This window comes from Penicillium crustosum (genome assembly GCF_028827405.1).
Source record: "Penicillium crustosum strain IBT 35664 chromosome Unknown utg000005l_segment0_segment0, whole genome shotgun sequence".
Lineage (NCBI taxonomy): Eukaryota > Fungi > Ascomycota > Eurotiomycetes > Eurotiales > Aspergillaceae > Penicillium > Penicillium crustosum.
This window is the reverse complement of record NW_026623126.1, coordinates 4,176,297-4,199,797: the sequence shown is the minus strand read 5'-3', so window position 1 is coordinate 4,199,797 and position 23,501 is coordinate 4,176,297. Positions and strand designations below refer to the sequence as shown.

At 49.1% G+C, this 23,501-nt stretch overlaps 10 protein-coding genes across 10 annotated transcripts; 3 read left to right on the top strand and 7 right to left on the bottom strand.

Annotated features, from left to right (window-relative positions):
• Positions 1-507: 507 nt before the first annotated feature.
• ncr1 (sphingolipid transporter NCR1) lies at positions 508-4,617 on the bottom strand (the record flags this gene model as incomplete). Its single annotated transcript, XM_056880003.1, has 3 exons — positions 508-759; positions 817-4,273; positions 4,351-4,617. 3 exons carry the CDS (start codon positions 4,615-4,617, stop codon positions 656-658), a joined length of 3,828 nt encoding a protein of 1,275 aa, XP_056725322.1. The 3' UTR covers positions 508-655.
• Positions 4,618-5,665: 1,048 nt separating this feature from the next.
• N7487_012272 (tudor domain-containing protein) lies at positions 5,666-6,681 on the bottom strand (the record flags this gene model as incomplete). The annotated part of the gene is made up of 3 exons (XM_056880002.1): positions 5,666-5,754; positions 5,836-6,562; positions 6,631-6,681. 3 exons carry the CDS (start codon positions 6,679-6,681, stop codon positions 5,666-5,668), a joined length of 867 nt encoding a protein of 288 aa, XP_056725321.1.
• Positions 6,682-8,170: 1,489 nt separating this feature from the next.
• On the top strand, positions 8,171-10,075 carry yap1 (putative bZIP transcription factor AP-1/Yap1; the record flags this gene model as incomplete). The annotated part of the gene is made up of 3 exons (XM_056880001.1): positions 8,171-8,620; positions 8,687-9,849; positions 9,925-10,075. 3 exons carry the CDS (start codon positions 8,171-8,173, stop codon positions 10,073-10,075), a joined length of 1,764 nt encoding a protein of 587 aa, XP_056725320.1.
• Positions 10,076-11,209: 1,134 nt separating this feature from the next.
• N7487_012270 (DUF2433 domain-containing protein) lies at positions 11,210-13,003 on the bottom strand (the record flags this gene model as incomplete). The annotated part of the gene is made up of 1 exon (XM_056880000.1): positions 11,210-13,003. One exon carries the CDS (start codon positions 13,001-13,003, stop codon positions 11,210-11,212), a length of 1,794 nt encoding a protein of 597 aa, XP_056725319.1.
• Positions 13,004-13,120: 117 nt separating this feature from the next.
• On the bottom strand, positions 13,121-13,591 carry N7487_012269 (uncharacterized protein; the record flags this gene model as incomplete). The annotated part of the gene is made up of 3 exons (XM_056879999.1): positions 13,121-13,236; positions 13,305-13,452; positions 13,583-13,591. 3 exons carry the CDS (start codon positions 13,589-13,591, stop codon positions 13,121-13,123), a joined length of 273 nt encoding a protein of 90 aa, XP_056725318.1.
• A 576-nt stretch (positions 13,592-14,167) lies between these two features.
• N7487_012268 (putative glutaminase) lies at positions 14,168-16,397 on the bottom strand (the record flags this gene model as incomplete). The annotated part of the gene is made up of 2 exons (XM_056879998.1): positions 14,168-15,903; positions 15,962-16,397. 2 exons carry the CDS (start codon positions 16,395-16,397, stop codon positions 14,168-14,170), a joined length of 2,172 nt encoding a protein of 723 aa, XP_056725317.1.
• Positions 16,398-16,858: 461 nt separating this feature from the next.
• N7487_012267 (putative NAD binding Rossmann fold oxidoreductase) lies at positions 16,859-17,983 on the bottom strand (the record flags this gene model as incomplete). The annotated part of the gene is made up of 2 exons (XM_056879997.1): positions 16,859-17,599; positions 17,657-17,983. The coding sequence occupies 2 exons, from the start codon at positions 17,981-17,983 to the stop codon at positions 16,859-16,861; spliced, it is 1,068 nt and encodes a 355-aa protein (XP_056725316.1).
• Positions 17,984-18,342: 359 nt separating this feature from the next.
• Positions 18,343-20,513, top strand: N7487_012266 (uncharacterized protein; the record flags this gene model as incomplete). Its single annotated transcript, XM_056879996.1, has 10 exons — positions 18,343-18,454; positions 18,512-18,525; positions 18,579-18,605; positions 18,657-18,813; positions 18,864-19,213; positions 19,263-19,524; positions 19,581-19,988; positions 20,054-20,160; positions 20,212-20,311; positions 20,359-20,513. 10 exons carry the CDS (start codon positions 18,343-18,345, stop codon positions 20,511-20,513), a joined length of 1,692 nt encoding a protein of 563 aa, XP_056725315.1.
• Positions 20,514-21,097: 584 nt separating this feature from the next.
• N7487_012265 (uncharacterized protein) lies at positions 21,098-21,415 on the top strand (the record flags this gene model as incomplete). The annotated part of the gene is made up of 1 exon (XM_056879995.1): positions 21,098-21,415. The coding sequence occupies one exon, from the start codon at positions 21,098-21,100 to the stop codon at positions 21,413-21,415; it is 318 nt and encodes a 105-aa protein (XP_056725314.1).
• A 235-nt stretch (positions 21,416-21,650) lies between these two features.
• On the bottom strand, positions 21,651-23,321 carry N7487_012264 (AATF family protein; the record flags this gene model as incomplete). Its single annotated transcript, XM_056879994.1, has 3 exons — positions 21,651-23,028; positions 23,081-23,183; positions 23,252-23,321. 3 exons carry the CDS (start codon positions 23,319-23,321, stop codon positions 21,651-21,653), a joined length of 1,551 nt encoding a protein of 516 aa, XP_056725313.1.
• Between the last annotated feature and the right edge of the window lie 180 nt (positions 23,322-23,501).

Below are 23,501 nucleotides of genomic sequence, written 5' to 3'. Positions count from 1 at the left end.
CAGTCTGTCTCAGACAAACAACTCAAAGGGGGTATCACAAAGCAATATTGACAGGAAGAAAAAAAGGAAAGAGAGAGGAAGATGAAGAAGAAAAAAAAGGAGAGTGGTGGGGGGAGAGAAGAAAAGAGAAGAACAGAAAAAAAAAATTTAGGGGAGTGGGCTCGTGCCGAATTGGGCTTAGTGCGGGAACAGTTGTCAACACGCGGGAATTTGGGCAGAGATTTCTTTCAACTCGATTGATATTGGGTTATATTGGGTTATATTTAGCAGGATTGTATTATATTATACATTAAGAAGTACTATCATGTTATGGTGATCATTCACACAATTGGTTCTTACTATAAAGTCTGCAATTGAGACATGATCATTAGTATACCAGCTGTACCTAAGTCAATGGAACCTGCAGGCCATAGAAAAGTATAGAAATGTCCTATATTGAAGATAGAAAAATATAGGGAAAAAGCAATTAAAAAAGGTCCCTTCGCTTCCGAACTCCTCTTCCTCTTCCGTCCATCTTGTTCGATGGTGAGCAATCTGTGCTTCAGCAAAAAGAACACCGGGTTGACAAGTGCTTTGTGATGTACTAGTAGCCGTGCATCCGGTGGTTTCCAGAAGACCCACACACCAATGAAGCCCCAAATAACCGAGGCATCACTTAATATTCATCAGTGTCATAATCATCATGGATTAGCGAGGAGCGGTAACCACGTGAAGCGAGGTTGGCTTCTAGGCCACCGTCAGACGCAGGGTCAACGTAACCTAAATCGGTCAGTAGGGTTCACATTATTCAATGGTGATGGGTCAATTTGTACATACCACCGCCACCAAAGTAGCTAAGAGCGACTGGTAAGAAGATGAGAGCATGTGTAGCGGCAAAAATTACCAGGGCTAGCCATACACGGAAGTAGTAGATCTCGAAGATCTTGCTCCGAGTAAATGCCAGGACGGAAACTCCTAAAAGCTTGGTTACGGTGATACCACTGAAGACACTGCCACCGACATTGACTAAGGCCGTCCATGCTCGAGCATCCTTGCCACGGAATTCGACAGGAACCTTCTCCATAATGGGTCGAGCGGGGAACATGAATGCTCGGGCAATGTGAGCACAGAACTCAACGCCAATTCCCACGCAAATTATCAAGTTGACAAGAGACACGGCGTTCAGGGAGACACCAGCGATCGCCATGGTGCCAATGATATCGACCACTATCATAACCACTGTGGTTGTGACGACAGCACCCGTGGCTATAGACCCCAGTATCACAGAGGTCAAGACGAAGATGATAGCCACGGCCGACCCTAGAAGGGTACCAGTAAGTCGCACAATGGAAACGTATTGATCAAAGAAGATGTAAAACTTGGAATATGGGAAGACGTCGATATTATGCTCCTGTGAGATGCCATCTGCAATCCGGCGAGCTGCAATATACGCCTCGATGAATTCATCCTGGCTCCGAAGGGGTGTGTGACTAGTACGGAAATGGCTGGCATTGATTGTCGTATACTTCTCATCAATAACCAGAGCATTGCTGTAGGGTGCTTTTCCACCGAGGGGACATGAGGCATCGGTGGGAGCATCGATCCATTTTTTGGCATAATGAATAAACTCAGATCCTTCTGGCATTCCCGAGAGAGAGATGTTCCAGGCAGGAACGCGATCCTCGAAACAAAGCTTGCCATTTTCTTTGCAGCAGTCTTGCTGGGGGTTTAACCAATAGAGGAAATCATCAATCCAGCTCGCGGCAGAACCTGCAAGATAAGACACATCCGGACGTTTAGACTCTTGCTCGAGAACAAAGGGCAGTGAATATTCCTCGCAAGTGGTGAACCGTCCACAGAGCTGTCGTTGGTGACTTCGCTCGGTGACATTCACATTCCGGGTCACGAAGTAGACCGGAGGTCCCACGCCAAAGTATGAATCCAGGTCGTTGAAATATGAAATCAGATACGAGTCGCTGGGAAGCGCAATCCGTTGATCTAACCCAAGAGGAACCTCGGGGATAAAGGCTAGACCAGCAGTCAAAAGACCCAAGAAAAATATAACAACCCCAACTTTCACACGACGATCCAGGAGGAAAGGAACGTAGACCCGACGAATAAAGGCCTGCAAGGTGCTCTCCCCATCCTGTCCGTCGTAGTTTTCCTCGGGGAAGCCAAATGAGTTTGCTTTTCGGACAGTAAGACAAGGGATACAGTCCGCACGGAGGCTCTGCACCCGTCTCTGATTCAGAGCCAAGACGGAGATGAACATAGTAATTTGCAGAATGGCATTGATGAAGACAGCACCGGCGGCGTATGCGGCAAAATTCTTGACAGCAGGCATACCAACAAAGACACCTAGGGCAAAGGCCACCGTCTCCGTCAAAGCAGACAGGAAGATGCTAGGTCCGATTCGACTAACTGCTCGGGCAACTCGCTCGTCAATTTCTTCATCGGGATGGCTGATATTGACTCGCTCGAATTCGTGGACGATCAAGAAAATGTTGTCTACTCCAACTGCCAAGACTAAGAATGGGATAACTTCAGCAATGATCAAGGTCACCTTGACGCCCGCTGCAGAGAACAATCCGACCGACGCGGAAACAGACATCAAAACAATGACGATCCCGACGATACCCAGTGTGAATTTAGACTGAACAAGGGCATTGGACGGATTGGACAGCAGAGACCTCCAGGTAACTGTGACGGAACCCAGAGCCATTGAGGCGTAGAGGAACATGATCAGATAACTGATGACGACGATCTTCGCGTCTGTGTTGGTAGACTTGTTCAGTTCCTGCTCCAAACTGACCTCGGAATTGAACGACACGCGAAGGCCTCGCTCGGCAGCTTCTTCCTGGACTACCCCGAGAACGGCCTGGAAAGTGTTCTCCCAATCGATAGCTTTTGCTTCTTCTTCGGTTCCCTGCGCATAGTTATTTACCACCCAGGTCACAATGAGTGCCTGGGCACCCAGAACATCCCCTGTGTCTTCATATCCACCAAGAATCATTTCAGGTTTGAGGGGCTGCGAGAAATCGGGCAGACAACTAGGGTCTCCGGGTGACTCTGTACAGTGGGTAAGTCGGTCCTTCCATGTATCTGGGTCAAGGTTTGAGACAGAACCGCCGAAATACCCAGTGACCGATTGCACGACACAGGCTTCTCCGGTCGGTTTGAAACAAACGTCATCGAAGTTAAGAGCCTGGTCCAACGAGATCACGCGGCGCACACGAGACTCGACGTCAAACCACCAAGTGAGGGTTTCGTAGTCCAAGAGCGGGCGTGAGTCGTTCTCTGGGCGGTTATTCACCAAAAATGCCTGCTCGGCTCGGTAGAATGGACCAAAGCTCTGATCAAAGAAATCCTTCTCCTGGGCGGCCGCAGATGATGGACTCACCCAGAGTCGCACCGGATCTGTTTCAACAGTGAAGCTCAGCCACCCTAGGCTCAGCAGCGCAACTCCGATGACGCTGGCAGATATTGTTATTGCTGGGAACCGCGCACAAGCACCACCAATTCGGTGGAACAAGGCTGACAGCGCAGAGTTGAGCTTGTACACTCCCTGTGACCGTTCCATATATCCTCCACGGTGCATGATTTCCCCTTCGTCTTCGTCGTCGCTGGGTGTGGGATCCTGCAGCAAGCGTACCCGCTCTGGTTTGCGGAACCGGCGCTCCTTGTATGTGACATAGCTTGCGAGAGCCATAACGAACAATAGAAAGATGGAATAAACGAGAATGACGGCAAAGGAGAGACATGGTAGAAGTCCTACGTGGCATATCTTGTGGGGAGAGATGGCGGGCAACTCCGGACACACATCCGGACAATCGACACAAGAGCACCGGAATGATTTGTCCTCGTCATTGCAGGCCTTTGGCTTTATTGACAAAGCCTCCATTCCTTGCGGGTCAGACCCACTAGGCTCTGTGTGGTAGTTAATCTGGAACGGGCTTCCCAGAAACTTCTTATCACCTAAGAATTTCATGAAATGGGTATAGTCTTTCGCACCACCACCAATGAAGTCGATGGCTTTTCCACCCGAAGCACCGTTCTTTACATTCTTGCAGCTGTCGAAGAAGCCGCTTTGGTACTCCTTGGACCAAATATTGTCCAACTCGGTCACAAGTCTTTTGCCAGAGCTGTTTTCTTCTGTCTTGGTGACATTGACAAAAAGCGACTGATCAGGGGAGCATGTAAAGGTACAGAAGATGTTGAAGAAGTTTTCTCGGCAGGCGGGACAGGATGCAATGATTCCCTCTGCTAGTTTGAGGTTACTTGAAAGCGCATCGATCTATGGCTCATCAGCATGATGGAATAATAAATACAGACATGGCAACCTTATTGAAACGACAGGTCAGGATTGCTCACCTGTTCATCTAAACAACAGACCGGGCCTTCACTCCACTTGCTGCCACACAGATTTACCAACTTCTGGCGTACAGCATCTTCTGGTTGTTGCGCCAAGTCATTATCGGGACAGGGTAATTCTCCCCCGAAAATAGACTGCTTTCCACAATGACCTCGAATAGCACAACGGCCCTTTTCGTGAATTTTGGTTTCGCCCTGTGCGCCGACAAGCATGGGCGCAAAAGAGCCCAGCCCAACGATTGCAGTGATAGCCCTAGGTAACCGCATATTGTGGGAAGGGTGAATATGGTGAGAGAAAGGACCCTTTATACCAACCTTCAATTAAGATGGCGAGGGCGACACTTTCAATACCAGAGGTTGGCCATGCACTGGTCGGTCCGTGTGGGGAAGGTTGTAGGCCGAGCTCAGGAGCTGGTGCAAGGAGGGAATGCGAATTCGAAGGACAAATTGACGATGGGGTTTAATACAAAGGTCAAATTAATATCAATAATGCAAGGTTGATAGTGGCTATGATAGAAGAAGCGATAGAGTAAGAGATAGAGTAAGAAAGCAAAGCAACCTTGGAAGCTTTGAGAGTTGAGTGACGTGAAGGCGGAGACCCCCGGTACATTTTTGGTCCCCGCACGGTCACCACAGTCACGCAACAAACCCATGAAAGTACCCAGTTGGCGCTAACGTCAGGCACAAATGATTTGGCTATATCGTGGCTCAAATCACATTGTAGGACTGAATTTCCTCTTCTTGGCATTTAGAACTAGACCCAGATTACTCAAAATACTTTTTTAAATGATTTTCAATATATATTTACAAGAATAGGCGGCCGCTTATGCGGCTTGTCAGTCTTTTTAGTGGTCTTTGTAGTACCTATTTAGGTGTTCTCTTAGATGTATACGAAGGTGGTAAAAAAGCATATTCTGTGCAAGAGACTTTTCTATGTATAACCTTTGACATATCGAAATTTTTGTCGCTCAAAGAGACCCTAAAAAAGGTAGACTTTTGAGTCTACATTGTAAGCCCTAAGATATGTTATTTTGTAATACATACTCATCATTTCATTCAAAAAAAAAACTACACAAGCATAGAAATGACCGACTCCGAGCTGAACCGCATTCTATGAACAGGTACTCCGAGTCTCAAAACAGAAGAGACAAATATGACTGTGTCTGCATCGCCGGTGATTCAGTTAGCGATGAGAACAAATATGAGAAGAGCCCAGAGAGATATCATGAGGTGTCACATGTGAAAAAAAAATTGGCAAAACCATTCGCCCAAGGGGTATCATCACAATCCGGGCCTGGCAACATAAACATGCAACTTAATAGTTGTCCTCTTCCAAACGTTGGTAAACGTGGCGGGTTCGGGTCGGATCCTTGCGCATGGTTTGTCCAGAACCTGTAAATCCCACTGAAAGAGATGAGACCAATTAGCATCCGCCAGAGTTGAGGGGGAAAAAAACCAAAGGAAAATTGAATAGAAAACTCATACCTCGTGCATTGACACCTTCACCGGTGCGGAACATGCTCTCCTTTTTGCCGAATGCACCCTTGCCCTTGCCCTTGGTCTTCGCAGCGAAATCTTTCCACTTATTCTTGCCTTCTTCGAGCTCCTTGTTCGCTTTGACCTTGCGGGGCATCTTAGCGGGACGAGCTAGTCCATCACCGGCCTTGGTGGGTTCGTTGCGAGCCTGGGTAGCTAGTGCGGGGTTGATATCTGCCGCGGCGGAGATCACACCGGGGTGAGGGAGAGCGGGCGAGGGCGATGCCGAACTGCCTGGGGTTCCATCAGCCTTGCGCTTTCGCGAGTCAGTGCCAGAGATGGGTCGGATATCCTTGGCTGTCAAATTTTCCACAGTTGCATATGACTTGAATGTGACAAGGTAGACTGGGTTGGTCGATGAGCCAGTGATGGAGTTAATTTTGGCCGGGTAGAAAGCACGATCGCCGGAGACCCAACGCGCAAGAACAGTGTCATTCACCGAGAACGATACGGGAGTGGTAGTTACGGCGGGTGCCTCCTCCGGGTGCTCGGTAGGTTTGGGGGAAGCGTCATCCTTGAATCGGCTAGCCTTGGGAGCCGGTTTGGCGGGTGCAGCGGGCTTGAGTTCGGCGATTTGGGTTTGGAGAACGGTGATGTATTCTTCGAGTTCGGTTTTGAGGCTGTTTAGTTCCACATTATCAGGGTCTACCTCCAAGCCTAATGCGACAGTTTCCATCTATTGATTCTAAGTTAGTGGCGGGTCACGGCGTGTGGTGACCGTTTGGGGGATTCGCGGTAACTAACCTGTGATTTGCATTCCGTCAGATCTGTCTCCAAGGAAGAGATGTCTGCCATGATGAGATTTTGATTGGTTTTGATTCAAAGAAATGTGCACGATCGTGATCTTAGAAATTGAACCTGTCTGACGCGTATCGGTAGGAAGTGAGTGCGGAGAAATAATTATGTTCTATCTCATGGCAAATTCATCCCTAGTCACGTGAATTATCTTTCCGCCTTTTTCTCCGCCTTAATATACTTCGTATGATTTTACGCCACTATGTACCTAACATGGATTATGTATGTACGTAACTACATACTAAGTACCTAGGTAAGCCTAGTGTGGATCGAGACTTTGACTTAGGGGGTCATGGGGGTAAATTAAGCTATTCTATCTACATTAGTAGACAAGCTTGTTCAGTGTGATGATATCCATGGATGTACGGAGTACATATTCCGTAGGTCCTTATCTTATAGTATTGGATACATCATAGAGAATCCACTTTCTGCAGATCGACGGGGATATGCATGTTAAAAGTCTACATTGCTTTAAAGCCTTTAGAGCTATGGAGTACGGAGACAGTATGCTTCTATACTATAACAACCATGTCCAATTAATTCCCTGTTTTCCTATGGGGGTATAGGGAAAGTGGCAAGTGGCAACGTCATTAAATGGCCTGACCTCGACTCAATCTCGGACCGGAGATTGGGAGAGCCGTGGGGCCAGACCCGGAGAGATTGGTGAGTAAGAAGATACATGTATGTATGTAGATTACAGGTATATTGCCCGCCAAGATATGAGTCAAATAGGGTCATCAGATGAAAATACACTCGGAATTCCGGGAGTAGTAGGAGCAGTACATACAACATACCTAGGTAGTAACCCGTTTAGGGCTCGAGAGAAGCTACTCGAAGTGGAGAAGGAAAAAAAAAAAGAAAATTGATTTCAAAGCAGAGACATCCATAGCCAATCATATCCTTGAAACCATTCACCGCCTGTCCATGATCGCCCTTCTTCCCCCCTCCTCCAATCCCTCCACTCCTCCAGTCCTCCAATCCTCCAGTCATACTCTCTCTTTCATTATTTCTCTTGGATTCTGCAACTTTCATATTTCAATTTCATTTGTTTTCAATCTTTCCATATCAGCCTCGTATTTTGAGCCACACTTTGGCCGTAATTTGACTAGCGGGGAATCTGTCCTCAGGCCCCTCTCGAGAGAGCCGCTAGAAACTCTTCTTCTTCTTTCCCCCTCCATATCCAAATATCGCCCCCCATATCACCTCATCCCCACCATATTTGCAATTTTGACTATCGGTTTTTGCTTACGACTGATAAGGATCCAACATACAATCGGATTGTTGAGATTGTTCACTCGCAAATCCGGCTAAGCTGTGAAGCTATATTGTGAGGATCGAATCATCCTCCAACCCTCGTCGTTTTACGGCATCCATCAATATCTGTTACGGGCGGGAGGCCCGGCTGGACTCTGTATTGAAAATCCATTCAATTTCCCATCTCATCGCTCTTTTTGGTTTCTTGTCAGCCCCTCTATTGAAAACCGTCACAATGGGTGATTACGAACGATTCCAGCAAGGTCTTTACCTTTCCCCAAATCAGCAAGATCTCCTGCTTGCCGCTCTATCTTCCAACAACCCTAGTCAAAAGCCTCAAAGTGGCTCTCCCCCGCTCAAGTCATCTCAGAGCCCCGATGAACATTCCTCGAACGGTCTCAGCGCCCCTCCCTCGGGCGGGTTTGATAATTCCCATGCCAATAATTTCGGATTTGGGGATGACGAAAGCCCTTTCTTGGATTTCACCCCGGACGTTGACTTCGATTTCCCCGGTTCTGCTGACTTGATTGGGGACCTACCGGGATCGGCCGACTACGATATCGGCGGGAAGCGAAAGTCCCTCGACGGAAAGTCGGACATTGAAGGGGAAGAGACCGGAAAGAAACGTAGGGAAAGCGAGGCTAAGAAGCCCGGTAGGAAGCCACTGACTTCAGAGCCTACTACGGTACGCCACTCTTGCTGCACGCGGAAGTTGCTGGGACTAGAGTCGTGAACTGACGTGATTGAGCAGAAGCGCAAGGCCCAAAACCGAGCCGCCCAGCGAGCCTTCCGCGAACGCAAGGAGAAGCACTTGAAGGATCTGGAGGATTCGGTGGAAAGGTTGCAGAAGACATCGGACATGACAAACCAGGAGAATGGTTTGCTGCGTGCCCAGGTCGAGCGGTTGCAGGTCGAGCTCCGTGAGTACCGAAAGCGCCTTTCCTGGATGGCCTCAGGATCAGGAAACGCCATGTCGGCTATGAGCTCGAATTCCATTCCGAGTGCTCATTCTAAGGGAGCCTATGGCCTCCAAAACAATGACTTTCTCTTCGATTTCCCCAAGTTCGGCGATTTGCCTGGTGGTCATCTCTTCAATGGACAGGCCAACAAGAATGACCAATCCAAATCCAATGTCAACACCCCTCAGGCACCTGGTGTCTTGGGTCGTGACAGTCTGAACGGTCCTTTGTCTCGATCGAACTCTCTTACCCCGTCGAATAAATCGAAGTCTCATGGAACTGTTCACAGCGCTACTTCCGCTAAAGCACCCTACTCTGGCTTCAAGTCTTCCGGAAATGATACCTCTACTTCGGAGAATTCTCCGTCGTCTTCGTCCGACTCGCACCAGAGCCAGATGCTGTCCTCAAACGGGACTTCCCCAGAACCAAGTCTGAACTCTCCTACAGATGGGCAGTACCGCGAGTTGGGACCAGGTGATTCGTGCGGCGGGCATGTTACCACCGATGGCGAGAAATCTTTCTGTGCACAGCTTGGTATGGCTTGCGGGAACATCAGAAATCCCATTCCAGCGGTCCGGGATAACAGCAGATCCAAATCCCGAAGTGTTTCAAGCAGCCAGCCCACCCCAATTGATGGCTCAGCCGGGGGCGAAGATCCTCCGGATCTTGGAATTGATTGGTTGGCTCATCAAAATGGCGGCCAGTTTGACCCAGTGCTCTTTGGTGACTGGCGAGAGCCCCAAGATGCAGTGCTGTCTCAGGACTTCGGTTCTTTCTTCAATGAAGCATTCCCTCTACCGGACCTGGGTAGTCCCTCTCACAACTTGTCCGAGGTCGCCACTGACGCGACCCAACCCAAGAAGAGTCTCCTTGCCCAGATTGATAGCAGGCTCGAGGAAGATGAGGTCGTTCCAGGCGAAGACCAGTCGCAGATGCTGTCGTGCACGAAGATCTGGTATGTTCCTGCTCATCTCCATGTTCATCGATTAATTTTCCTTCGCCTTACTGACTTTGTTCTTTTTTTCTTTAGGGATCGTCTTCAATCCATGGAAAAATTCCGCAACGGCGAGATCGATGTTGACAATCTCTGCTCCGAGCTTCGCACCAAAGCTCGATGCTCTGAGGGTGGTGTAGTCGTGAACCAGAATGACGTTGACGACATTATGGGACGAGCCAAGTAGCGGCTTGCTTCCAGAAGGCTCACCATCACCACCGCCCTCAGCACAACTCATACTCGGGCTTAATTCACGATTCACGGACCAACACCAACTCATTGATACTCGCGTTCTTTTGATTTCTACGCATACCCATCATCGATTGTCATTTATGGGAGGAATCCTACTCGGCGTCATGAATACAACACAGGATAAAAGAGGGAAATTCATGGGAGGGGAGAAATAACATCCAATTCAACGGATATTTGATTTTGAGCACAAATCTTTTTTGTCAATGCCCATAGTTGGGCAATCTATCAATGTCCCATCTTAAGGGGACAACACATTCCTTTTTTTACTTCCTCGCCCACATTTGCCTATTTATCCTCCCTTCTTTTTGCAACAGTAATTGCCTTTTGATTGTTTCATTTTTGTTTTGATCGACATCGTTCAGCTTGTTGAAACGGGGGACCACCGTCTCACACTGGTCATGAGATTTAAGCAAATACGGGATGGCACTTCCAATGCCTATTGTACGGAAAGGGACTATGGCGAACTTGATATACTATTTTACTTTCCTTTGCAGCTAGGACAGGATAACTCTGCTTTGCGATGTTCAATGTACTTTTCTTTTTGTACACAATCTATTCCTGAATGGTTCTCTACTTAGTTTCATCGACTTATTTCTACCAGTCCAGATGCTTTTGTACGCGAGAGAATGAGTATGAAGTAGCAATCTCGTAGATCTACAGACTTTAAAAGCAGAGCTATAAGGGTATCGATGTGGTCCACGGGCATAAAACTAAAGTACAAAGAGAAAAGAGGTGAAAGGGTGTATTCTTTTTTTTTTTTTTTTCTTGCTTTTTTTCCCCCAATGTTTTCTGCATCCACTCCTCCCTCTGCAAACGAAAAAAGAACACTGTCTGGAGCTCACCGACGCTGCAATTCGCATTCATGCTCTGTGCCTCCGACCAGACTTGAGAACAAAGAACATAGATATTGAGCGCTATCAGAGTCAAAAAAGACAAAAAAGAAGATTTGCAAATGGGACGAGATAAAAAAAAAGACACAAAAGAATTAGAGTATCAAAGAGGTGTCAAATCGAGGTAATGTCGATGGCCGGGAGAAAAATATGAGACAGAGAAATTTCCGTGTTACCGATCAGGCGTCACCGGATGCGACAGGCTTGTCACCTGAGGGAGCAGGAGAGTCATTGGGGCCACTCTTGAAGCCGCCCCGAGCTCCGCCACGACCACCACGGCCTCGCTCGCCACTGCCACGGCCGCCGCGGCCACGACCACCGAATCCACCACGGCGACTGCCATCGCTGTCACTGGCGCTTTGGTAACCACGCTGAGCGGTAGTAATGCCACCCCGGGTGCTGGACTGCCAGGTTCCAGCATTGCCGACAGCAGCACGGGTGCTGCGATCCTCGAAGAACTTGAAGTTGGGCTTACGTTGCTGACCATGGGGAGTGGGTCCGGGCTTCTTCAGCTCAATAGGCAGGTGGTCCAAAGCCGCCTTAGCCTCTTCGGCGCCCGAGAAAGTCACAACGTGGTTGTACTTGCCGAGCTTTTCGATCTTGGTGATCTTCGATCTGTCCTCCTCAGAGATGAGGTCACGGACAGCCTGTTCACTTTCGGCGCTTGTTACGAAAAGAGCATTTGTAGGCTTCTTTTCGCCCCGGGGTGCAGGTGATTCACTTGGCTTTTCTTGCGGGGCGGTTCCGTTAGTTTCGGCAGCTGCGGTCTTCTCCTCCCCGGCGGGCTGAGCAGACGCAGCAGCAGGTGGCTGTGGGCTGATGGACTTGGGAATCACGGGAACAGGAGAGGCTCTCGGTCCCTTCTGACCCTGAGGAATGGGTGCACGTGTAGGAGGGGCTTGGCCGAACTGGGGAGCGACGACGGGGGCCCGGGCAGCGCCTGTCGGGGCGGGAGAGGCAGTCGTCGCTGGGAGACCGCTGGATACAGGTTGAGGAGCACCACCTGCCTGGGGCTTGCCAGTGCGGTGGGCGAAGTTGAATCCTTGAGCCCGCATCTCTGTCGCGATGCGTCCACCTTCAACCTCCAGTACGAGATATCCGAACGCGGCATCCGCCAAGTTGAAATTCCACATGTTCTTGAATGCACTCTCATCGACTTGTCCAGCAGCATTACCAGCGGCAACGGGACCACCGAATGGATTACCGCCATTGGCAATGGAAGGCATCTTGTGAACAACATCCAGGGCATTCTCTAGGAGAGTCTTCTGTCCATCATTAGAGGAGATAGCTGCCTCAACCTCGGTTTTGACCGTCTCCCAGACATCATTGAATGACGCCTTGGAGGCAGCAAGCTTGCCACGATAGTGGTCCAAGGACGGGTTCACGGAGAACTCATTGTAAGAAGAACCGTAGCGGAAATGAAGACCAGCTGAAATGGAAAAATCGGCCTTGAGCGTAACAGACAACTGGTTCAGCATGCCCTCACGGGCAGGGGAGGCGTGGGTGACAAAGACACGAGTCTCGGAGGGGTCGTAGACACGATTGGCGGTGTCAATGAGTTCGCCCATCTGCAAAAGTGTTGTCCACATGGTTCCTTGGCCGCCGGCAATAGTCGTCTTTCCTTCACCATTGTCGAAAAGCTTATGCATCACGACAGCACCTCCCAGACCCAGCAGACGGAGCTTCACACCGCCGATATCGAGAAGGCGCGAGTTGGCCTCGTCGATAATGTGAAGTTTATCTACCTTGTACTCACCCGAGCGGAATTTCTCCAATACGCGCACGTCTTCGCAAGCACCCCAAACTGTGTAGACCGGGACATCAAGGGTGATGCGTTTGTCGAGAAGCATGGAGAGCTCGGAGAGGGGCAGTTGCTCGGGTGGGAAGCGCTGCTTAATTGACTGCTGGGGAGATACCTGTGCGATGGACCTTTTCACGTTCTCGGGGAGGAGGGGGGGAATATTGTGCCACATGCTTCAATGTCCTATTCGTAGATCCAGGGTTAGCTGATGCTGTCCGGTATATTTCGATGCCTGGTGAGGCGAATGTGTTGGGCAGCAAACACGCGCCGAAAAGCTTGGGAAGAATACTCACTTGTCCGCAATACGCTCAAGGGAAGTGTCATCGTAGAAACCAAAGTCACCGGTGTGAATGATGTGGTCGGCGCGGGCCTGCTTCGCAAGCTCGTTAAGAGACTTCAAGTTGCCTATTTTACGGGTCCAATTAATATTGTGTCACTTTTTGCCAAGGAAGATATTGCCAGAAAGTAATTACCTCGGACATCTGCAATGCACAGGATTCGTGTCGGACCGCTCTGAATCACACGGCCATTGTTGGGGAGAAGCGGCGTGGCACCGGGGACAGGGCCCGCAGCCGCACCATTGGGAATAGGGTAGCCTTGAGCACCGAAGTTGGGGCGGGGCTATAAATGAAAAGGAGGTGATTATATTAGCCAAGCTGTCCAAGTTTTCAAGATGTGGCATTCATCCCGCGCAGTTAGAAGCTGGGGTGCGCAAATGCGAGGGGAGAGGTAAGGTTAGGGAGCAACCTACAGAAGCCATGGAGTTTTTCAATTAAATCGATATGGATGGGAGGATATGGAGTGTGTGATCAAGATGAAGGAGGAGAGAAAGAAGAGGAAGGAAGGAAGGAAAAGGATGAAGGTGGGTGTCGAGGGGAAAAGATGTCGAAGATTCACTTTCTCATCGATGAAGCAGCAGGCGTGACATGAAGATTAGGTAAGCCACCCCTGGGCGGGCCGATAGGGATGCAGAGTACAAACAACACTCTTTATTTATATCCAAGCATAGGGCCTTTGCACTAAATTGATTGAAACTAACGGATTTGAACTCTTTTAATTATTTTGAATACATTTCATTACTCTTACCTGCTAATGGGATAGGGTGTTTCTCTCCCGCTTACTGGCCCGAGTTAGAGTACAATCCCGCTGAGCTTGTTATAGTCTGATATTGGAAGTGAGACAGAGTCTCCTTGCCCAATCATCTGGGGCTAATGTTTTCATATGATCTGTAGAAAACAAAATAATAGAGCTTAATTTCCATCTTAAGGTGTCTCGACTATCAGATATGAAGCTATCCTACTCTATTGCGTAGATGCCTGACTAGTGACACCGTGTATCAAAGTTCTTCGACATGGTTCCCAACGAGATATTGCTGTCTATCCAACATCTGTATGACAGGATTTGAAACTTCTCCATGCTGACATGATAAAGATTGGATGGATCGAGGGCCCTTCAATGCCAACAACGCAAAATGACCACCAACAGTCGGACGGGCCCGACACAAGATAGGAACTCCCGGATCATTTCCGTGCGCAGAAGTTGCAACATACCGATCAGAGAAAGGCCAGGTGTGTTTTCCGTTGGTCATGAATGACCACAAGTCATCGACAAACTCATCCCTGGTGCTCGTCTCAAAGGTGCCAGCTAGCCACATATTCCAATCTGATTTGGCCCAGTCTTGTCGATTATCGAGAGGGACCCCATATTCACCGCGAACTGATGTGAAAAATCTACTTCCCATTTGATAGGCAGCGTTGGAGAATGTTTCAAGACCCAGCAATGCATCAGGGAAGAGATTGTATGGGGTCTTCCAGGTATCTGGCCAGTCAGGATATTCCAGAACGAAATGTGTCTGATCTTTGTCTGTTCCCAGGCCTTGCTGGAAGAAGATATTTGCATGCTCCTCACCGACGCGGGAATAGAACCCATCCCCACTCATCTCCCCAAACGCCTTGAGACCAACTGCGGCCTTGATTGCCAGATTTGTCTCGTTGGCGAGGGGTCCAGCTGCATCATTCGACGACAGCTGATTGGTAATATCAACACTATTTTCCACCAAGTAATCTGCATACTTCTGGAAAACCTCCATGTACTGCGATGTCCAATCGGTATCACCAGTGGCTCGAACATATGCGGCAGCTAAGATAAGCAGATTTCCACACTCCTCAATCGGCATTGGCTCTGCTTCCTGGTCATCATGACCAATGGCATGGGGATAATGAGCGCCAAGGTCATGGATCATGTATGGCAAATGCCAGCGACCAGCAGCAAGGTACTTCATCACGGGTTCCAGCAACAGTCGGATATAATCCGGATCCATGACGTAATAAATTGGGAATGCAGGCATGATCACATCAATTGTGTTGATATTTCCGTCACTAGAAAGCTCCTTGATAAAAGCCAAAACCTCGCCCGTGTCAAGAGAGTCATTGGGAATAGCCAAGTCGATGCCCCCGTACGCTTGTCGGGTCGAAAGAGCTAGGATATCTGCGTACTTGGGGCCCGCTGTGGCGGTCGATAAGGTGGCCAGCTCCCGATCCAGCTCTAAGGACTCTATCAATGCGCTTCTGTAGTCATCTAAGAAGAATGAGAGGGCACTTGATGTGTTCGGGTACTCTGCGCGATAGAAACCCGTGTACGCTTCTCCCAGATAGTTGATGGCGGCTTCCCTCTCGTATCCGACCACGAAGTTCACAGAAAGCCCACCAGTTACTTTGCCAAGATTGTGAGCCAGTGCGATAACACTTCTCTCGCGCCAGATATTATCCTCGCCGGATAGCTCACCGTCCTTCACGAATAGACCTCGTACGTCCACGGGGTTTCCCGAGAGGGCGGACAATTGACTGAAGTTAGAAGGTCGAGAGGCGAGGATTGCTGAACCCCAAAGAGCCATGTCGTCTGCCTCGGCATACAGCGGCGCGTCTTCCACTGCCAGCGAGTAAAAGACTAGACCGTCCTTTTCTCCAAAGTCGCGCCGTGAGCGGTTTTCTCGGCCAGTCCACCTGGCATCTATGTCTGAATACACCTGGATATCATGACCGTGTGCTTCAGATACATGCACTGTCAAATAACCTATTTATTGTCAGTAAACCCAACGAATACATCATCTACTATGCTCTGCATAACCCACTAAAAGGAAGCGACTGTCGAACATAGTTTGACGGCGACACAGGCGACAAGAAATCCAGTGTGACTGCCACGGCACCAGCTGTGAGATTAAATATTGAGTGCGTTGCAGTGAACTCAGCACGACGCACCGTCGCAGGGCGGATATTGCTGGCGTCCGGGTCTGGCACCCCCATCAAACTATATGCCTGACCATCCACACGAACAATCACGGACCAGCCGAGCTCCTGACCAGCCCAGAATTGGGGTTCGGCAGAGGGTAGCTGCTGTACTCGGTCGCTGGGCATCCATGCTGACAGATATGGGTTGCGCACTGCTAGCGGGTAGGATGGTGGGAGGACAGGGTGATGTGTTACAGAACTGGACTCCTGGTCAGAGTAAAAAGAGAGCACTAATGCGTAGAGGGAGCCCAGTCCCAATGAGTTTAGATTAAATCGCATGTTGACATTTGTGAGGCCATCCGTGCACGTGTTGGATGTTGAAGTGTGTGATCAAACACGCCGGGCATATATATTGTAGATGGAAATATAAACAGCTTAGCGGATGCCAGTCTATCACCCTGATCAATATTCAAGGGAAGTATACTATTGAAGTCAAGAAGCATGTATATCGTAAATCGTAAATCGTAACAAATCCCATGCCGATCTTCCTGCGTCATATGGGGGAAACCCCACAGTACTTACGTATCACCCATGGATTGACTAACTATAAATAAATTGTTTTACATAGTTAGTGAACCATACATCATAGCTCTAGGTTCAGGTCCATTTATCTTGCGCAAGACTGTGGCTGAATGGCGTCAATCCTTAAGCCGATGCTTGGTAGAAGAAGAAAAGATTTTGGTATCCACATATTGAACTATAGAACATCATAAAATTCATCTAATTTCATTTCTATATGTCTACAACTGGGCCTTCTCAATCCGTCGCCCAATCTCATCGAAATGAATCTGCTTCCCGGATACCAGTGCCTCCTGAAGGTACGAACCAATTTCAACAGCCTTGACAGCATTGCTCAACTTCATAGGAAGCGGGGTGTTGTCCAAGCAGGCCGCGGTGAAGTCATTAGCCTCCTGGACAAAGGCAGGGCTGAATCGACCCATGAAATTGTGAGGAATTTCACGAGTAATGCCACCGTTGTGGTATAAGTTGACAAAGTTCCGCTGGGGGTTGCCATTCACTGTCAACTTGCCCTCGGTACCAATGATCTCAGTGGTATCCTCCTGGCCGGCGGCCATCATGCGCGAGCAGTAATAGTAAGCAATCTTGCCATTCCAGAACTCCACAATGCCCACAGCATTATCGTAGTCGTTGTACTTCTTCAGCTCTGGTTGGACTGCGGTGATACCGTGGGCAGAGATGCTCTTGGGAAGGACTTCATCCCCAAAGAACCACAGACTGAGATCAATGTCGTGTACAGACATGTCGACAAACACGCCGCCGGACCAGGCTGCATATTCAACATAGAAGCCCGAGGGATCAAACTTGTCACAGGTCTGGCTGCGGATAATGGCAGGCCGTCCGATGAGACCTTGTTCCATCTTGGCGTGGGCATCACGGTACGAATCGTCGAAGCGTCTGGAGAATCCACACATCACCTTCAGATGGGGCTTCTTCTTAGCAGCCTGGACCACTGCCCTGCACTTTAGAGGGAGATTCATCAGCATTCGTCATAATTCCAAGCAGGGAGAAACTCATACCACTTCAACATCGGTAGACAAGGGCTTCTCGCAGAGTACGTGCAAGTCTTGCTCGATAGCCTTGATTGTCTCCTCCGCGTGTACCGAGGTAGCCGTACCAATAGCAACAGCCTGCAGACCAGGATGCTTGAGCATCTCATCGTAGTTGGTGTACAGAGTCACACCATGAGGCTCCAAGTTCACCCTTCCCCATGTGATTTCAGCAGGGTCTGGGGTGAATGCCGCAACAAGCTGTGCACGGGGTGTCTTCTGGAGGAAGTTGATAGCATGGAGCTTGCCAACTCGACCAAGACCGGCCAAGCCAACTTGTAATTTCTGAACTGCCATGGTTTTGGAGGGATTGAATAGGAGAGCCGGGAATAATTGATGTCTTTCTGAACCCTCAGTTTCCTGGGTCTTCGAAGGGGTTTAAATAGTTTACAAAGAAGCTGTCCCATCTGCATCTTGATCAGTATATTGCTTTTGGTTTTAACTCAAGGTAAAAGTCCCCGTTGTAAGGTGTAAGGTGGACGGAAAGAATTGCTAAATGCAATGAAAGGGGAAGGTTACTTAGGTTGGGTTGGGTTTCCCCGCATTTGTTCCCCAGTTACACGATTAACGTACTTATGTAATTATTTTGATGTGCTTTTACTTGGGTGTGTAATGCCAAGTAATTTTACTTTCCAGATATTTCATTTATATGATATATGTGGGTCATGCATACTGCCCCGTGGGGGAACGGAAAGAATTTCCTCCTTGCAAATCTCCGTGGGAAGCTACATGTCTCCAAGAAGAAATCGCCTAGTGGCAGGCTGGTGGGTTAGCCAGTATTCAACTTGAAATATTATGAACATCTTTGCTAATTGACTTGCGCAGCCAACGATGTCGTGGTAAGTCACCGTGGGGTAGGGATCGACGTACAGGGCAAGTTGCTGAACTCCAGGCAATTGCACAGTCCGACACCTTAAATGTAAGAATTGCCGCCAAAAAAGCAATGGGCTAGATAGGCTAGACTGACAAGCATTTAGGTGATATTAGTAACCTGGGTTGCGAACATTGTCAACAAGCTGGTGTGGATTGTGACAGGACTAATATCCGGTTTCGCAATGGCCTCTCATTACCCAAAGAGGCTGAGCTTGCCTTTTCGGAGAGCTGTTGGCCCCAACTGCGTGGCAAAGGTAGGGGATCTGATCATTTTCGATTGTCTAAATCTAACCATGCGTTCCAGTGCGCTTCCATGACGAAACACCCGAGATCGCTAGCCAGTACTCGACTATTCAGGATAGCCAGTCGGCTTTTACCAATGATTCCAGTTGCAGGTTAGTATTCGGGCTGAGAGAAGAGCTTGATAACCCCAGTGGTCCACCGGCACAGCAACCATATCCAAGTAATGGAGTCGATGAAGTCGATGCCTTGGTCCAATTCCCAGCTTCTACTACAGAAAGCGTGTCACCCTCTTTCTCTTCTCCAAGATCAATCCAATCAATCCAATCAATAAATTCCTCTAAGCCTTTGCAACCGCTAAGCGAAAGGGAAGCTATATTATTGAGGAATTTCGTCGAGAATATGGCACTCTGGGTGCGTTATGATCGATGACATACCCGTCTACAGTCACTAATTAGAACAGGCTGATATCACCGACCCTCAACGACATTTTGAAACAGAGGTTTCAGCTCGGGCATTGAAGGAGCCTGTCTTGCGCTATTCAATTTTCGCATTTTCCTCGCGCCATCTTGACCGACAGGACAACAGCGATGTGACAGAGGCACTGCAGTACCACAATCGCTGTGTGCAACTGCTTATTCCAGCGCTCTCTGGGGCTCGTGAGCACATCACCGAGGACATACTAGCTGCAGTCGCTATACTCCGTCAACATGAGGAAATGGATGGTCAGTCATCGATGCGGACAAGTATCATGCGTCAAATAAATGCTCACACAGTCCAGGGGAGGACAATCAATTCCATCTCACTGGCACCACTCATATCCTGAATACAGTATCAACCTTTGGCTCTTCAGGTGGCTTGGGTGAAGCTGCTGCTTGGCTTTGTCTACGGCAGGATATCTATATCTCGCTCACTAGCCAACGGCCTCTGCGGACCAACCTACAAAGCTTCTACCAGTCAGATGTGTTTCAAAGAAATGACGACTTTGCATGGTCAAGCAGAATGGTCTTCCTCCTTGCTAATATTCTCCAGGATGCTTTCACGGACTCCACTATAATACATGGGACAGACCAGATCGAAGAGTGGTATTCCACTAAACCGCATACCTTCGACCCAGTCAGATCAACCCCACAAGGCCCCGGGGCCGATCAACGCCTCCCTACCATGTGGATGCTGCTACCCGTGCATGGTGAGTGGTCCCCATCACATGTGTAGCAGAGTCAAGGCTGACATGGGCTCTCAAATTCTTGGCAGTTATTGGAATTCAATATTACCATATTGCCAAGATTGTTTTGGCGCTTTCCGAGTCCTCACGGGCATCTTCCACCTATGAGAGTTTGCGACATTCTCGAACAGTGGAGGTTTGTTTGAACACCAACATCCTTCTTAGTCGGTGCTCACAATGGATTTAGAAGAATGTACGCCACCATCTGCTCACGGTCCTCGGATTGGCACATTCCAACGCGAAGGCCGAGAACACGCTATTTACTGCACGTCACAGTCTAGTCGCCTGTGAGTTCCCAATGTTGGTTTTTTGAGTATTGAAACTGACTTGGCAGGGGGATGGGTCCTTCGGAATCCCCTCGACCAAAGGGCTGCGGAATCAGTATTACAATCCATGCATGCAAGGACTGGTTGGAATATGAACTCGCTCATCCAAACATTGCGCGCACAGTGGCAAGAGGTGGACGAGAATATGAATTTTACAATATGAATTAGTCAAGGTGAAAGAGAAACAATCAGGATAATTGAGCCGACAGAGAATCTATTCCGCAAAAATACCCGATTTTCATGAGAATGTCCCAGGCTCCAAAACTGCCCAGGTGGGTATACCAAAGGGGCGTGTCAAGGGGAAGATCTCAATCTCAGGGGGACTATCGTTGTACGTAGTCGCACCCCACCCCTTTCTCCAGTGAAGTCATTTAAGTCACCATGACACCTCGTTCTGACTAGTGAAACTTATATTATTTTTCTCATATTCTTCACTTCAAAAAGTCCGTTTTCAAAAAGAAACCAAAAAGCATACACCGAATCTGCGCATTACCCCAAGTTCACTGTCTCACCCCCGCAAATTCAACCTCACGCTAGTGAAAGCGGACCCGCCTGCATTGGCCCTCGGGACATTTACAGTCGACGCGCGTGACAGGACTTGCTTTTGCCCTCGAATCTTCCTCTCAAAAAAATATGAACGCAATTCTCGGGCTATTCCTCGGGCTGGTCCCAGGATGTCTAAAATTCAGTTTCGATTTCAGTTTCGACTTCTCAGATTCCGAATCGGGACATTACTATATACCCATCATGCAAAGTTCATTTTTCCCCGAAACCAAAGAGCACAAAAACACACCAATTCCACCTTCAAGCGCACCCCCGCCTGCTTACAATGATGTGTGCGGCGGTCCCGTTATCATAAACCAAGATGGTGAACCTCAATTCCTATCACCAGAGGAAGAGGTAGAGCGACAACATCGACTACAGCAAGCCGTGCACGAGAAGATGTTAGGGTTACCACGAACGACAAAGTTTGAATGGTACCAGCGAAAATCAGGGATATCAGGAATGTTGGGAACTACCGGAATCGAGAGCGAGGAACTACCACTACCGCTGTATACACCCTGAGAAGATGAGAGAAGAAATGATGTCATATCAAGTGTATTGGTAGAGCCTTGGGTGTTCCCTCCTTGTGCATTGGTTGAGCCTGGACAAGGGAGCAAGGTCCAAACCGCAGTACACTCTATAAAAGACTGCAGGAAGGGAGTTTTGTATGATAATGCACCGAGGGGTTCGCCCTTTTTAATTTTATGGCCGGTATCCACTATTTTTGTACAATGCGTATGTGTAGATGTATACAAGTCTAGTTCCGGAACAGTCTCAAGCCACCTTCCTCCCGATCAACATCATCCTCTTCATCACTGTCACCCTCATCACCTTCACCGAGCAAACCACTGGCCGTTTTACCGAGCAGAGAAGCAAAGAACTCATCTCGTGCGCGCGTGGACCAGGAACCACGGTCCTCGGGGGCCATGAAATTTTGAAGTTTTTCATGCACATTGTACTTCATCTTGCGGCCCTTGGAAGCACGGGTATCAATGTCTCGCTTGACCTTATCGTTGCGCATACCAGTGATCGGGTGAATGGGCAGGCGTGAGGGAAGCTGGTGCAGGTTGTCCAAGCCACTGGTCATGGAATCGGCCGAGGACATGCGCTGCTCAACGAGATCGCGCAAAAGGGACTGGTAGAAAGCTCCGTCATCGTAAAGAGGTTCTTTTTGGTCGGTGCGCGAACGCTTGTTGGATCGTTCTCCGATCTCTGTGGCGACCTGAGCATCGAGAACGGCTGTGATGGTCTGTTGGCGACCGGAGGTAGAGCCGAGCAGTTTGCCCCTGGCATTGGGGAGAGATGCAGAAGTGCCACGAACTTTCGAGGACCACTTGTCGAGAACGGAACGACGGTGGGAAATGGACTCGGACTCCAATTCAGCCATGCGTTCCCATAGCGAGGCGGAGCTGGTGGTAGGCGAGGCGGGGGAGGGTCGCTTGCGCTTTTTGCTGCCTTCTTTGGCGGTAGCATCGGCCAAGGCAGTACGTAAACCTTCGAGAGTCGACCATAATGCCAGCGCAGCTGACTCTGCCGACTTGATTGCCTCCTCATCAACAACTTCCTCTTCGTCATTCATCGCGTCCTCTCCATCGGCTTCGTTCTTCGAACCGAAGACAGCAGCAATACCGTTGATAGATGTCAATCCACTCTGGAGCTTCATCCGCGCGTTAAGGAGCGCATCAAAAGTGGTACGTTGTTGCTTGACAGCCTTTCCCTTTGTAGCATCGGCCTTGGCTGCGGAGGAGATTGTCGCAGCGATCGTTTTCTGATCCGTCGCCATTAGTTTCCGGAGCTCGTCGCGGTCACCGGATGGTGCGCTTGTGTCGCCATGTCGGACATCTTGGCGAGTCTTCTTGGAGTGCTTGTGCACTACCTCGTCGGCATCTTCGCTCTCATCCTCATCATCTTCTTCGCTCTCTTCATCGTCATCGTCCTCGCCTCCCTCTGTGTCCTCATCGGAACTCTCCTGGGCCAGAGCATCGTCGTCGCTGGCAAATTCTTCAGAGCCGGACGAGAGGTCTGAGTCCTCGTCATCCTCATCGCTCTCAGCGCCTAGCGCTGCCCGGCTGACCCGGGCACCATCATATTGTTTCCCCAGGGGGAGGGGGTCATCTTTGCGGAGCTTTGCTTTCCTGTTTGATTATTAGCGAGTTATTGATACCAAATACACCTATTTTTACACACCCAACAGCCTGATAATGCTCTCTGCCTGTATTCACGTCTTCGTTATCTTCACCTTCATCGTCGCTTGATTGTTGACCATTATCGATATCCTCGGGATCGAAATCTAAGCGCGAAGTAAGCATTGAATGTCCGGTACCCAAGACAGTCTGTAGATGCATCATTCAGGCATACCTTTAGGAGTGGGGTCTTCAAAATCAGCAAGCTGATCAGCTAGGGAACGAGCTGCGCGTGGTTTGCCCATGGTGTTTGGTATGGAGAGAGAAGAGGCTGACGAGCAACTTTTTTTTTGTGGTTTTTCCGGATAACGGATTATTACTCCTATCTAGGTTTAGCGTCCGTGAGCGGTAAAAGTTCACGTGGGCGGTATACGGAGTGGGAGCTTCAACCACGAAAGGCGGTCGGCTCTTTTATTGGCAGTATC